This window comes from Ambystoma mexicanum, chromosome 11 (assembly GCF_040938575.1).
Source record: "Ambystoma mexicanum isolate Mex_15411 chromosome 11, UKY_AmexF1_1, whole genome shotgun sequence".
NCBI lineage: Eukaryota > Metazoa > Chordata > Amphibia > Caudata > Ambystomatidae > Ambystoma > Ambystoma mexicanum.
The window spans coordinates 773,507,926-773,521,934 of NC_090934.1; the positions used below are offsets into that span (position 1 = coordinate 773,507,926).

Here is a 14,009-nt window from a genome sequence, read left to right on the forward strand (position 1 = left end):
TGCTCGCACAAAGACCACAGCATGCCAAAACAATAAAAAATTATAGAAAACGACTGGATAACAACATGTACCTCAAAAACAACATATTGCAGGAACTTGCAATGTAATACCGACATACAGGCAATCAATGAACTACCAAAATATTTGAGAAGATTCCCAGATGCTGCGATCCGTGCAATCTACATGAACATGTGACTGAACACTCTGCCCACCAGCGAGAAACTAGCCATGTCCCGGTTAATACCTGCCTCAGAACAGCACTGCCGATTCTGTAAAAAACGAGAGACACCAGAAACGTTATACCCTTCCTTAATGTTTTGCCTCAAACTTTCCCAAAAGAGACTCCTTTTTGGTACATACTTCGACATATCCGCACAGCATATGGAATCTGAAACACGATGGACACTGACGATAAAAGGACAAGAAAATAAGCTCATCTATACAGTTGCGCAATTCCTGCAGAACGTTTTAGAACTGGCGATCAGAATATTTTGCGGAACCTCAAAAGTGATCTGCCGACCATTTGATGAAAATACATGACAACACAGGCCCCTATGAAGATAGATAGTCTTAGAGAAAAACACTAACTATTAATACCCCATAAATGAAACATTTGTTATAAACTATACCATTTAAAAAAAAGCAACAAAAAGAACAATTATGGTAGTCATGAGGGATTTAGTAGTGAAGATGTAATCGAGGAGCGATAGAGTATGATGGGGATGTGAATGAAATGTGTATTTATGTCAACCAGATGGGCCAGTCTCCAATTATCAATAAGACCAATTTCAGCTAAGCAATGTCTAAATGCCTTATGGCACTTGGAATTCTTGAAGGAGCGTTTGGATTTTCTATCTAAGAATGGGTCTAAACGTTGGTTCACATCACCACATAACATTAGATTATAGACATTTTAAGTATGGTTTGTTTGATAGTCCCAGAAAATTGGATTAGGTAGGGTGCGGGACCATAAATATACGTAACTGTAACTATAACCGATCCAACCAACAGTTTGACCCACGCCCACCTCCCATTGGTATCAACATCTTGACCAAGAATCTTATGTGATAACTTCTTATTAATTAGTATAGCCACACCCTTTTTCTTCCCAACCACTGGCTGGCCATAACAGCATTGACCGAGTTTTGAGTTTCATGGCTTCTTTGAGAGAGAGGTGCTTTTCCTGTATACATGCCACAGATGGGTTAAACCTTTTTAGATGAGATAATTTTGTACCTCTTAATTGGGTTATTACAGCCCTTCATATTCCAGGTTACACATCTAAAAACAATTGCACAGGAGCAGCACGGTTAAAACAGGAACATAAAAATATACCTAGGGATCAAGGTTTCATCATATACAGTACACAAAACAATAGTAGGAGTAGCATCAGTAAATAAATACCTGAATGAGCGGTGCATCCGAAACTTAGGGTGAACAAAGAAGGATGACATAAAAGTAAAGAGCGGGAGGAAGGGGATACTTCATCAAGTGAGGTAAGAGAACACAAACAGCATAACTCTGAAGGGGAAGACAAATAAAGACAAAGTATATAGAAAGAGCAGATAGGATCAAGTACATCAAAGAGAGTAAAAAAGTGAGAAAAAAGAAAGGAGTAGGTGTCCCTAACAGGGCAGAAAGAAAAAGAAAAGCCCTGGAAGAAGAGGGGTACCAAGCGGTGCCCGGCCCACCATCATTGGGGCCAAGTTAGAGACTGCAACACTTCAGTAATGTAAAAAAGTAAAGACCCAGAAAAGGATGGGTTGGTAGGAAGCGACATATCCATGCTGTCAGTCTTGAGGGAACGGATGAAAGTCTTGAGGTCCGCCGGTTCATCAAACATTGAAGTGCGACCATCATACGTAACCTTGAAGGAACAGGGGTGGTGAAGACTATCTGACGTTGAGCTGTTTTAGCGCAGGTCTATAAAAGAGGAATTCCTTCCTGCGTTGGGCATTTTTTTCACCACATCTTGAGAGATCTAGATCTTTTTCCCATGCAAGATTAGGGTAGTTAACTCTTTGGCCTTTGAAAGAATGAGCTGCAGTTGGGTGTATTCAAGTAGATAGAAAATCACAGTGAACGGTGGGAGGTGTGCAGGTTGTGGGCTTCAAGATGGGTCAATGTGATGTGTGTTGAATATTGAGGGATATTTCTTTTGGGATGTGAAGCAGGGCTGGTGACACATTCTGGAGAAAGGTTGTTGCATCGTTTCCCTCACATCCCTCGGGGAGGCCCATAATGCGCAGGTTGTTGTGCCTGCTTCTGTTTTCCAATTCTTAGTTATGTTTCTGAAGGTCCTTCACCGATTTTTCTAGCTGGGACATTCTGGGTGAAATGTCTTCCACAAGACCTATTCTATTTTCCACTTTGCGCATTCTATTTTCAAATACATTCCACCTTTCGTCAAGCTGCTGCAATTTTTGGTTGGTGGTTTCAATAAATGGTTTGAGCAACCTTATTTCTTGAAGAATGGCCTCAATGGCAGGGTCCTGTGAGTGACTGTGGCAGCGACTACTTTTGAGTCTTTTAAGTGTAACAGAGGAGGTTGTGCATCTTTAGAAGCATTTGGCAATTTCTGTTTATTGTTACTGGAGGCCATATTGATTGATTAACCCTTTAAGTGCCATAGGTATTTCCCCCCCAGTGCCAAGGCCTTTTTTGGTGAGTGATTTTGGTATGTGGCAATTCAATGCCTTGTAGCTTTTTTGTTACATGAGATATCTCAGGCAAATTTGGCCCCTTTTTTTCCCACATGTAGGCGGTCGTAACGCCACCTAGGAATCCTAGGTTGCTGTAGGGAGGTGAGAGAAAATAACCAAAAATGGAGAACATTTTGTGTTTTTTCAAAAAATGTTAATAAAATAATGTGCAAAGAAGCCTGTGGTTTTTTTCCTTGTAAGAGCTAGGAACAAATGGTTTGCTGTGCTGAATTCCCCAATTTCCTGGCTTTCAAGAACAGGTTGAGTGGAAACAAAAAAATTATTTTGATGTGGTTATCAACTGTTCTGTGAGGTAGGCGATTTTGGCCATTTTTGCCAATTGGACATGCGTGGACAGAATGGAAGATAAAGGTAGGAAAGCCGAATTGGAGGACAGAAAGTCATACATTTCTGCAAAGTAGACAAAATTCCAAGTTTAGGAAGGGGTTATTTGCGCAGGTCGGGCAACACGTAGGTAGGGGAAAATGCCATAGATTGGGGAAAAAGCAGGAAAATGACCGAAAACAAAAAGGTATGTGGTGGACATGGTTGGCTTGGTACAGCAATGGCTTCTATGAATTTTGAGAAAAGCAATGCTCTGCTACATTCCCCCGACTCTTGCAGTTAGGAAAGCACACATTTTTTGTAGTGTTTCACAAAACAAGCAATACCACAAGCCTAACACTGAGCCATGGCGTTTTATGCTTACGGCCTGAACAGACGTACTTAGCATGTGTAAATCAGGAAAACCAATGTGGTGAGGAACGGCAAGCATACATTTTTTGAAAGAGCGCGGGTAGACCTTTTCAAGGGTAGGTGACTTGTGCAGGTTACAAAAGTGTATGGTGCCTAAAGCAGCGACTAAATGTAGGGCACATTTGGGAAATTAAAGGGTTGTGTGACAAAGGGAACCAGCAAATGGGTAAAAATGTTCTGAAAATCACACAAACACAACAAATGTCATACCTTCCTGCGTTCCCACACGTGTCCCGATGACATTGGTACCTCATATGTGTGGGTGCACCTACCTGGGCGCCAAGGGGAAAGCCTAAAAGACCCCTACCCCCAAGTCTGTTCTGACAGCTGAATTTCAGACTTTTTCCAGACGGGCACACCATACAGATATGGGCCTCGGGTGTCCAAGCCACCAAGGAAAACAGGGAACCCCATGCATTCCCGAAAAGAAGACAACCGTGGGAATCTGCAGAGGTTTGCCTTGCGCAAATTACCCCAGTTTTTATTAGCTACAATCCCAGACAAAGTGTGATATTTGGTGGGGAAAAAACACAATGTTCACTTTGTCTGGGGTTCTGGGTAATACGTTCTGGGCCGCTTCACGCAAGTCAGATCTCTGTGCATTCCCACGGGTCTCCTCTTTTGGGAAATGCATGGGGTTCCCCGTTTTCCATGTGGGCAAAGACCCACATGGGAGAAGGGTGCCCAAGGCCAGGGATACTACTGCCGACTTTACTGGAGCCCTTGCTGCCCTACGTTACAGCTTCTCCCCGCAAGGGAGTCCCGGCAGTGTGCCAATACCTCCCGAAGGGAAAAGCTGTAATGCAGCCCAGCCGCAACTCCAGGACGGTGGGAGGTGATGTCCCGGACCTTGGACATCCATGTACCATGTGGGTGTACCATCCCCTAAGCACAGCAGCAGCTCCAGGGAGCCCCGGCAGGATCCCCATTCCTCCCCGAAGGTGACATCTGTAACATAACACAGCCGGAGGTGGAGCCTGGGCTTGCAGATGGACAACCCACATGTGAGGGATCCGCTCCCAGGGAAACGCAATGTTCTGCTGGCATGAGGGGCAATTTGTGGCCTGCCCCTGCAATTGTGTCCCAGCCCACCAACATATCTGCCCAGACAGCCCATTCCCACCCACCCCACCAACAATCCAGCCCCAGTCTCACCCACCCCACTAACAGTGGGCCCTAACCATAGAATAATAAAAAAAAAAGTACTCACATAACGTTGAAGCTGCTCGCGTAGAAAAAGCTGTACACAAAACAAAAAACATGTGTTACCTACGGTCACACCAGCAAAAACAAATAAATACTTTGCAAGCATGCCCCCCTTGCAAGCCATCCCTGGTGGTCTACTGAACCTCACCCCCAGTGAATACCCATTTGCACCTTCCTACGGGCAGATATCTGCCCCAGGGAGGCCTGCATGAGGTGCCCCCGCCACCCATTGGGCGTGAGGGGGGAGAGGGCCCACGAAAATTGTGGGACAGGCCCCCCAGTGGGTGGGGCAGTAAGGTTTGGGCACCCCTGGGCCAGATTGGCACACCAATGTGCCCCTCTGTGCCAAGGCAAGCTTAGTAAACAAAGAAAATTATTCGAAATGGCAGGCTGCCCTTTTGCGGGGGCTGAGGGGCACCCTACAACGCTGGGGAATGTTATAATGTGAAGAGGGGTGCACCTCTCCACCCCAACCCCAATTGGAGGGGCAGAGCATCTCATGTAGTTCTCCCTGGGGGCAGATAAGGGGGGGGGGGTCCTGCACTCCTCCCTGGGCTCAGGCGTCCCTTCCTAGGAGCAGATATCTGGGCCCAGGGAGGGCTGCATGACATGACCCCAACTCCATTGTGGGTGGGGGAGATGGGGTTACCACCCCATCCCATTAGAAAATACCCTGTAGGTTTGGGGTGCCCCACAGTGCCCCCTGAAATGCGGTCCACCATTTTCCATTTTTTTCTTTGTAGTCCTCCCTGGGTGCAGGTATCTGCTCCTAGGAAGGGGCATCTGACCCCAGGGAGGGTTGCATAAAATGGCCCCCCCTGCATTTTGTGTGGGGGGAGAGGGTCAGCCCCCATTACATTAGAAAATTACCTGGCGGTTTAGGGTGTCCCTCAGCCCGCTCTAAAGTGTAGTGTACTATTTTCCATTTTTTTCTTTGTTTATGAAACTTGCCTTGGCGCAAAGGGGCACATTGTTGTGCCAATCCGGCCTCAGGGTGCCCAACCCTTACTTCCCAACCCACTGGGGGGCCTGTCCCACAGTTTTTGATGGCTCTCTCCCCCATCGTCCCAAATGGGTGGCGGGGGTACCTCACGCTGGCCTCCCTGGGCCTCCTACAAACGGCTGCGTGAGGTACACCTCCCCTCCATTTGAGGTGCGGGGGAGAGGGCCACCAAAAATGTATTGGACAGGACCCCCATTGGGTGGGTCAGTAAGGTTTGGGCACCCTGGGGCCAGATTGGCACAACAATGTGCCCCTCTGCGCCAAGGCAAGTTTTGTAAACAAAGAAAAAAATGGAAAATAGTACACTACACTTTAGGGCGGGCTGAGGGGCACCCTAAACCGCCAGGTAATTTTCTAATGTAATGGGGGTGACCCTCTCCCCCCCCACACCAAATGCAGGGGGGGCATCTCATTCAGCCCTCCCTGGGGGCAGATAAGAGGGGGGGCATTTTATGCAGCCCACCCTGGGGTCAGAGGCCCCTTCCTAGGAGCACGTATCTGCCCCCAGGGAAGGCTACAGGGGGTGCCCCATTTCCCCTTGGGGTGAGGGGGAGAGGGCCACCCCCCTTTACTGTAAAATAAACCCCCCCTCTCCCACCCAAAATTCCCTTTTTTTTCTTCATTTTGCCCCCTTCCCTGGGGGCAGATCAGCCATCTGCCCCCAGGGGGGCCCTAACCTGCAGGCCCCATCCTTTGGGGGCCCTGCACACTTATTCCTGCCCCCCCAACACCCAATTGGATGGTGGGCCACCTCCTGTACTCCTGCCTGGGGGCATAAAACTGCCCCCAGGGGGAATACAAGGGGTGGCCCCCCTTTCCACTTGGTGTGCGGGGGCCACGACCCTTTCAGGGGGCAAAATAAATTCCCCCCAGCATCCCCACGACCCATCCCGGTTTTTTAACATATTTTTTTTATTTTTCCCCCTTCCCTGGGGGCAGATCAGCCATCTGGCCCCAGGGTTTATCAGGTATGTGCCCCCAGGGTTTGGGGGCTGGGGGGAGAGGGCTCCTTACTGTAAGCAGCCCCTACCTCCCCCCGCATTCAAAGACATCCCTGGTGGTCTAGTGGGCATTTCTGCCCGCGGATCGAGCGCCCTGTGCCTCATCCGTGAGCAGCAATGCTGTCACAAAGGGTGTCGTTGGAAAGGGGAGAGAGAATATCCCCTTTCAAACTACACCTCCCTTGATCTCCGGTTTGAAATACAGCCGGAGATCGAGGGGGAGAAAGGAGAACACTCACCTTGCATTTTCGGGCTGCTGCGGTGAAAATTACTTTCACTTTCACGTCAGCGTGCTTTACGCAAGCCAACGTCAAACTGAACGTAATACAGCCCCCTGGCAGTGACGGGGGACCTCCTCCTCACATAGCCAGGGGGTTGGATTACAGTTTTGAGCGATCCCTGCTTTACAGGGATCGCTCAAAACGGAGTGCCAAAAAGGACGAGCTTGGCAACCTGGAGGGAATTCCAAGGACGAAATACCTCATCCTTGGCACTTAAGGGGTTAAGCCTTCAGTAATATAACGTTGATACAATGCACTCAGAAGTATCCCACTGGCACAGAAGGAGGAGGGAGGCACTAAAAATACCCCCGCTGAAGTGAATTAGGGGAAAGAAAATGTTACCTCAGAAAACGGCAGAAAGTGTTGTGGGGTGAAGTAGAAAGACTTTCAACTAATGTTCTTCTTTTGAGCTATCCTTTTAGAGCACTGTGAGCGCATGTGAGAGACCAGATTAGGCCCAATCCGGGAAGTTGTGTCACCGCCACAGCCCGTGATCTCCTCACGTGTGATGCAAGGCGGCTGTGCTCCCCGTCGCGGGGCTTGCAGGACAGAGAAAATGTCAAAATGAGTGCTGGGGCGGACGGGAACCGGAGTGCGAGTAGCCTGAAGCCGTTGCTGCTATAAGGTGAGAAGGGGGAGGGTTTGAAGAGAGAACAAATTGGCGGTTTTTAAGATGCGGTGGGCTGGAGCTGCATGCTTAAACAACCATCTTCACCGGAGTCAGGCCACGCCCCCAATAGTATTTTCCTTTATTGATATTTATAAAGCGCTTTCGCCAAAACACTGAACATACAATAGAACATTGAGGTACAAAAACATTATGCAATAAAATGGATGAGAAATACAGTCAGAAACGGAACAAATGTAGTTAAACGGTTGTTATAAAGGAGTGAAAGGAAATAGGATTCTGACCGGGTTCGGGAGACAAGAAGGGAAGGAAAGGAACACATAGATAGTGGAAGAGAGTTCCAGTGCTTTGGGACCAGAAGCACAAAAGGGAAGGGGTACAAGGTGGTTTGGGAACAGATACATGCAACGATTGGGAACGAAGAGACTGAAGTAGAATAAAGAGTGACTAACTAGGAAAAATAAGATGGAGCAAAGCTGTGAATACATGTATACACAATACAGAGGAAGTGAAAGAGAAGATGGGAGTGAAAAGGCAGGCCAGAAATCGACAAGAGGAAGTCGCAGGAGCATTAGGATACGGAAAACAGAGGCAGGAAGACCATTCAGAAGGGCAGAGCAATAATCAAGATGGGAAGAGAAGAGATTAAATCAGAAGTTAAATAGCAGGAAAGAATGTAGTGTAATGGTTCATTTGTAATGCTCCTATTCACGTGTGTGTCTAAAGGTGCAACAAGGCAAGGGGATGGGGTGGGGCAAACGATCCTACTAGGCCTTGTACATTCGGATCGTGCAAGTGCAGGTATTTATAGCGCACTTTTTTTTTTCTTTTTTTTGTACGGATCCGGGATTCGAACAAGTGTTGCTCACCATTATCTTGCTTCCAAGACCCACGCTTTGCCACTGTGCTATCCTCCCTTCACAAAGGATGTGCTAGGGATTAAAGAAGCAGATCCAGGCACTGTTAGAGTTATTAGTAGAGAATTCAAGATAAGACTCCAAGATCATGCTGCGATTGCGAGTTGAAGTTGAAAAGGATACACCAGGAGGTGGTATAGGCAGAGGAATAAAAGAGGCTGGAAAAAAAAGAGAACTTCAGTTTTAGAAGGGTTTAGGTGAAGAAAATGGGTAGGCATCCAGCTTGATCAGCGGTGGGACAGGCAGAGACTTTAGAGTGCAGGGAGTCAGAAAATGAGGAAAAGGAAAAGAAGACTTGTGAGTCATCAGCATAGAAAGAAACAGTTACTGTAGCGACTACTGTACTCCTAAATCCATAGTCCCCTTTCCTCCATACTGATGGAATACTGCTGTCCCACGGATACGGGACCAGAGCATTGTTTTGCACTGCAATAAAAAGCATCCCATTTAATGAATGCACGCAGGGCGTGCCCACCCATGACGTCTCCTCCCAAATGCCCCTCTCACCAGTCCTCCCTCCCCCCCATTGTTGGATTGTTGGCTCCAAAAGCTAGCTGAACCGATTTGGCAGAGGGATGGAGGGAGGGTCGTATGGAGGAAAGGGGACTATCGACTACGTTTAGAGTAGTCACTGCAGTGAGAAACTGTTTCTTACGCCTACATCCCATCCCCTTTCCTCCATACGTATGGGAGATTTCGTAGCACGACAAACTCATGGGTGGAGGTAGTCTAACAAAGAGCAAACCAGTTTCTCAAGGCTGCCTGACGAAATCTGGTGTCAGCCCTGGAACTTCAATACAAACAATAGTGTTTGCAAAAAGCTGACGGTGCGGACCACATGGCAGCCTTGCAGATTATGTCCCATGGAATGTGATGCACACACTACTGCAGTGGCCTTTGCTCTTACTGTGTGTGCATGCTTACCCCTAGGAGGAGTACACTTCAGAGAGGAGCAATAACAGTAGTTAATGGCAGATACAAGCCACCAAGCAATAGTGGCCTTTGATGCTTGACCGTCACATTTGGGGGTAGACAAGCCAGGTTCATGACAAAGGATAGCACGTTATTCAAGCCGCTGGATAAGGGGATGATATGTTTTTGCAAGGGCCAATAACAGAACCTGGTTCATTCACTTTCGTATTAAGACTGCATGAACGGTTTCCTGGCCGCCTGAACGATTGTCATGTTTTTTGCATACAGACCTAAACGACCTAGAGTCAAGTCCTCAGGAACCAGACTGCTATGCTCAGCAGTTGGGGGCATGGATGAAGGATCTTGCCCGGTTCTTGAATCAGGATGTGCCACTGTGGAAGAGAAATGGGGCTCAGCCCATTCATTCTCACTAGTTTTGAGTACCAACACCGGGCAGCCACTGCGTCACTATCAGTAGGAGTGCCGTCTTCTTCAGTTTGGCCAATACTCTAGGGATCAGCAGAATTGGGGGGGGAGAAGGCATAAAGGGAGTCCCCAGTCCAGGTACCGTTTGGCGCTTCTCCTACAGAGCCCGCGTCGGAGAGGCATAGCAAAGCCACTTTTTAATTCTGTCTGGTCGAGAACAAATGGGTCTCATGAAGACCTGCCTCTCCGGAGACGGGATGCAAAACACCAAGGGATTGATTGCCCATTCTTGATTGGCATAGCCTGCTCAAGAGATCCGTCGCCTCGTTCAAAATCCTGCCTAGATGGAATGCCCTGGGCAGTATATTGTGTGCCAGAGCCCATTCCCAGATTGATAAAGCCAGATGACATAGTGGAGGAGACCTTGTACTCCCCTGCTTGTTTACGTAGAACATTGCAGTCTAGCTGTGCTTTTGGAACAGGACCGATTTCTTGCAGATGTTCGGCAGGAATGCTCAGAGCGCATAAATGATGCCCTGTAGTTCCAATGCATTTATGTGCTGTGTCTTTTCCTGGTCAAACCACAGTCTGTGGGCTTTTAGGATCCTCAAGTGGGCTCCCCGCCCGCTAAGGGACGGAATTTTGTTACAACAGCTCTCGGAGGCTCCCTGATGGGGACCCTATGTAACTGGTCTCTGGTCTGCCCACCACCGTAGGTCTAGAGTTGCTGGGATCGCAATGTGCTGCGACTGTTTGTCCATGGCTTGTGATCATGCGCTGCTGAGTTGGAGTTGCAGGCGTCTCATCCTCAAACTGGCGTGGTCAACACAGGGTGCACGTGGCCATCAGGCCCAACAACCTATGGTACCACCACAAATTAGTTGTTTACCTGGAAAGAAAAGATGCCACTGTCAGATGAATATCCAACATTTGCTGGGTTGAGGGGAAAATCTTGCCCAAATCCGAATCCCACACAAACCCCAGGAAGGTAAGCTTCTGAGCAAAAGACTGAGCAAAGACTTGCTGAAGAGGACCGAGAACCCCAGTTCGAACAGGGTAAACACCAGGAAGTTGCTCACATCCAACGCTTCATGGCTGGAGGACGCCCAGACAAGCCAGTCATCCAGGTAGGGGTATATGTGGATCCCCTGAACCATAAGGAACTGGCCCCAGTGCTCATGTGTTTGGTGAACACTCAGCGCTGCATTGAGAGCAAATGGCAGGTCCCAATACTGGTAGTGGTGCTTGCCAACTAATAATCTGAGCTACCTTTGGTGTGGTGCCCATATAGGTACATGCAGGTAGGCATCCTTTAGGTCCACAGTGCAGCACCAATAGTTGCTTTGAACTGAGCTCAGGATTTGTGCCAGCGTAATCCTCTTGAACCTCTCGCTGGGTAGATGGAAGAGAGATCCAGCATCGCCCGCAGGCCAGCCATTTTTGGGGGGGAATTGAGAAGATTCTCGAATAGAACCCTAGACCTCTCTTGTTGGAGGGAGAGGGGAGGGGGTGGTTAGACAGGTTCTATAGCCTGCATGTTGTGTGGTTTTCTGATCTCCTGTAGGAGGAGAGAGAAACCCATCTGTATCAAAGGATGGAGCGGAGGAAGACTTTGCCAGAATCCCTTAGAGACTACTGACCGAATCCAGGTATCCTGCAGAATGCTTACTAGTTGCTCAGATGCAATGACAGCTCACAGCTGCCAGGCGTGCAATGGGCCTGATCCGAAAAAGCAATTAAACGGGATCATTGAGCATAGACCAGCAGTGCGGGCGAAGAATCCTTTGGAGGCGGTCTTGACTGCTTCCTTCTGTGGTCACTGTGGGAGCAGTCCCCGTTTCATGCATTTGCTTTTCTTGGTAGCTCCAAAAACTGCCAAGGACTTCTGCCTGGAGTCTCTGGCGAAGGAGGGCCGTTGAAAGGCCTACTGGCTAGTCTTTGTGAGGACTGCCAGGGATTTGGCTGTCTGCGTGGAAGTCTTGCACTTATTCAGTTCCTCGTCTATGGAGGAGTGGAACAGATCTTGGACGTCAAAGAGGAGATCAATGATGCAAATCCTGTACCTCCTGTGCAAATTTGGTGGTGTGCATCCAAGTTACTCTTTGCATATCTGCACCCACTGACATTCCACGACTAGATGACTAGGAAACCAGAGTCCGAAGGCTTAGTGAACAATGATGCAGATGCCACCACAGATGATTGGTGCTGTGGTTGTGAGGCTAGGCACAGCTTTTCCAACGGAATGAGCCGGTATCTGCCCTCATTTTGTCTGCTGGCTAAAGGGAGTGAGGCTTCTCCCACAACTTCAAAGTTTCCGTGGGGACATCCTTTTGTAATGGCAAACCTGAGCTGTTTGAGGCCAACACCTTTGAAAGCACGCCAGCCACTGGCTGGGGCTCTTCCGGCTGGGGCATGCCCAGGAGGTTGGCCAAGGAAATTATTCTCTTATGGAAGGTATTGACGGATCGATGAACCTCCTCCTCTGTGTCGGTACCATAACTTGTGTCTTCTGTGTCCTGAACAAACCTGTCTGTAATGGCTGGGACTCCCCTTTTTCGGCTTCTCTGCTGGAGGACCGAAAGCCTTTGTAGCTTCCAATGTTGGTGCAGGCTGAGGTGGCATCACCGGCAGAGGCAGCACTGTTGGCTGTTGAGGCAGGCTCTGGCTCAGATGTGGCAGAGCCTGAGCCTGTGTGCCTGAAGGTGTAAGAGGGGGCAATGGTACTGCCAGCTGGGCAGGAGCGGGAGGCACTATGAATTGAGGCATTAGCTCCCTTATCAGCCCTTTGAACTATTCCGCCATTGTCCTGGTTCTCATGATAGTCTGAAACCGATCAAAAACAAGTTCTCTTGAGCAGCCGTTGCAGATGACGAGGTAGTAGGGGTCCAAGTATGGGCAACCGTGGAGAGGGGGGTGCAAGCATCCTATTGAGTGGTGGTGCGGGACCTAGTATGGTTTTTATTAGGTATCACAAACTTTGTTTTAGAAAACAAATGAAAAATATTTGCTTTTGCAGCTATTATCAATTTCAGATCACAAAGTATTACACACATTTTGACATGAGCGGGTGCATGTGTTTGCATCCAGCCTGTGCATAGGAAGAAGAAAACAGAACTCCTGGGACCTCCCTTTTAGATACAGAGCCTCAAAACACATTGCCCAAGGCTGGGGTAGGATCAATAAAAAAGATGAATAATGAACAATGTTGGATTAAGTGTGCAGCAAAAAATAATGCTGACGCGATGCAGGCATCCTTTCCCGCTGTGCGAAATAATGAAGTGAGGTGTCGCCGGAAGGCAAGGTTGCGTGCGCAGTCTCGTCCATTTCAATGACTACACGTGCCCTCATTAAAATGTAAAGAGGAAGTGCATATTTTACATTGCAAAACGCTGCGGTCTCGTCCCCATGCCGGGACGCCCGTGCAACATGGCAACAAAGGAGTGGCACGTAGGAGTAATTTATGTTATATTAAATTGTCTTATGCACCAGGTGTGTCATGGGTGCTATCTCAGAGCGCTGAGTAGGAAGGGGGGAGAGGATATGAAAATTTGATTTTGCAGAAGAATCTAAACACTGTTTGAATAGATTAGAGTCTGAAGGCCACTAACAGAAGGCTGACCTCACAGGTTCCAGGCTGAAAAGGCTGAAAAACCTCTCTCGGTTCTGTTTCGGGGCGAGAGGAAGCCCAGGCCTTCCTCTGCTGCATGGCACTCACCACCCTGCCTGCCCCACCAACCCACTTGCTTGTTGTGTTCTGGCGCACCCTTCTGCCTCCTTTCTAGGCCATTCCCCTTATACACCTGATTATGGGAGGTGGCCTTCTGTTTATGGGCATTTAGGGGGCACAGCCTACGGACTGCAAACAGTTTGAATAGGTAATTTTTAAAACGTTTCTGGATTCTGACAGTCTTGCCAGGTTGAGATGCAATGAGGCAGGGCATTTCCTATTTAGGTATTAACCTCGCCAGCAGCAGCTGTTGAATACTGCATATGGATGTATTTGCTTCGGTGGTGATGTCCAGGTACACACATGAGCATGTTATAGGAACGTGTGATTGAACATCAGTTTGGGACATAATCCATTTTCTAAAGACGAAGTGAAGTGGTAACCAGCAGCCAGAACTGCAGAACAGGTGCCAAGATATAAACTATGTTCAAATGGTCTATGCAATGTAGA

The 14,009-nt window shown here is 48.3% G+C and overlaps 1 protein-coding gene across 10 annotated transcripts in view; it reads right to left on the bottom strand.

Annotated features, from left to right (window-relative positions):
- Positions 1–14,009, bottom strand: part of SCUBE2 (signal peptide, CUB domain and EGF like domain containing 2) — a 1,402,698-nt gene that overhangs the window by 313,468 nt on the left and 1,075,221 nt on the right. For 5 of the 10 annotated variants that reach the window (XM_069623684.1, XM_069623682.1, XM_069623685.1 and 2 more), the window contains one exon: positions 4,669–4,698. The exons of the other annotated variants lie outside the window; for them this stretch is intronic. In XM_069623684.1, the coding sequence (XP_069479785.1) occupies positions 4,669–4,698 (30 nt within the window). The remainder of the gene's footprint in view (positions 1–4,668; positions 4,699–14,009) is intronic. 10 annotated transcript variants of the gene reach the window in all.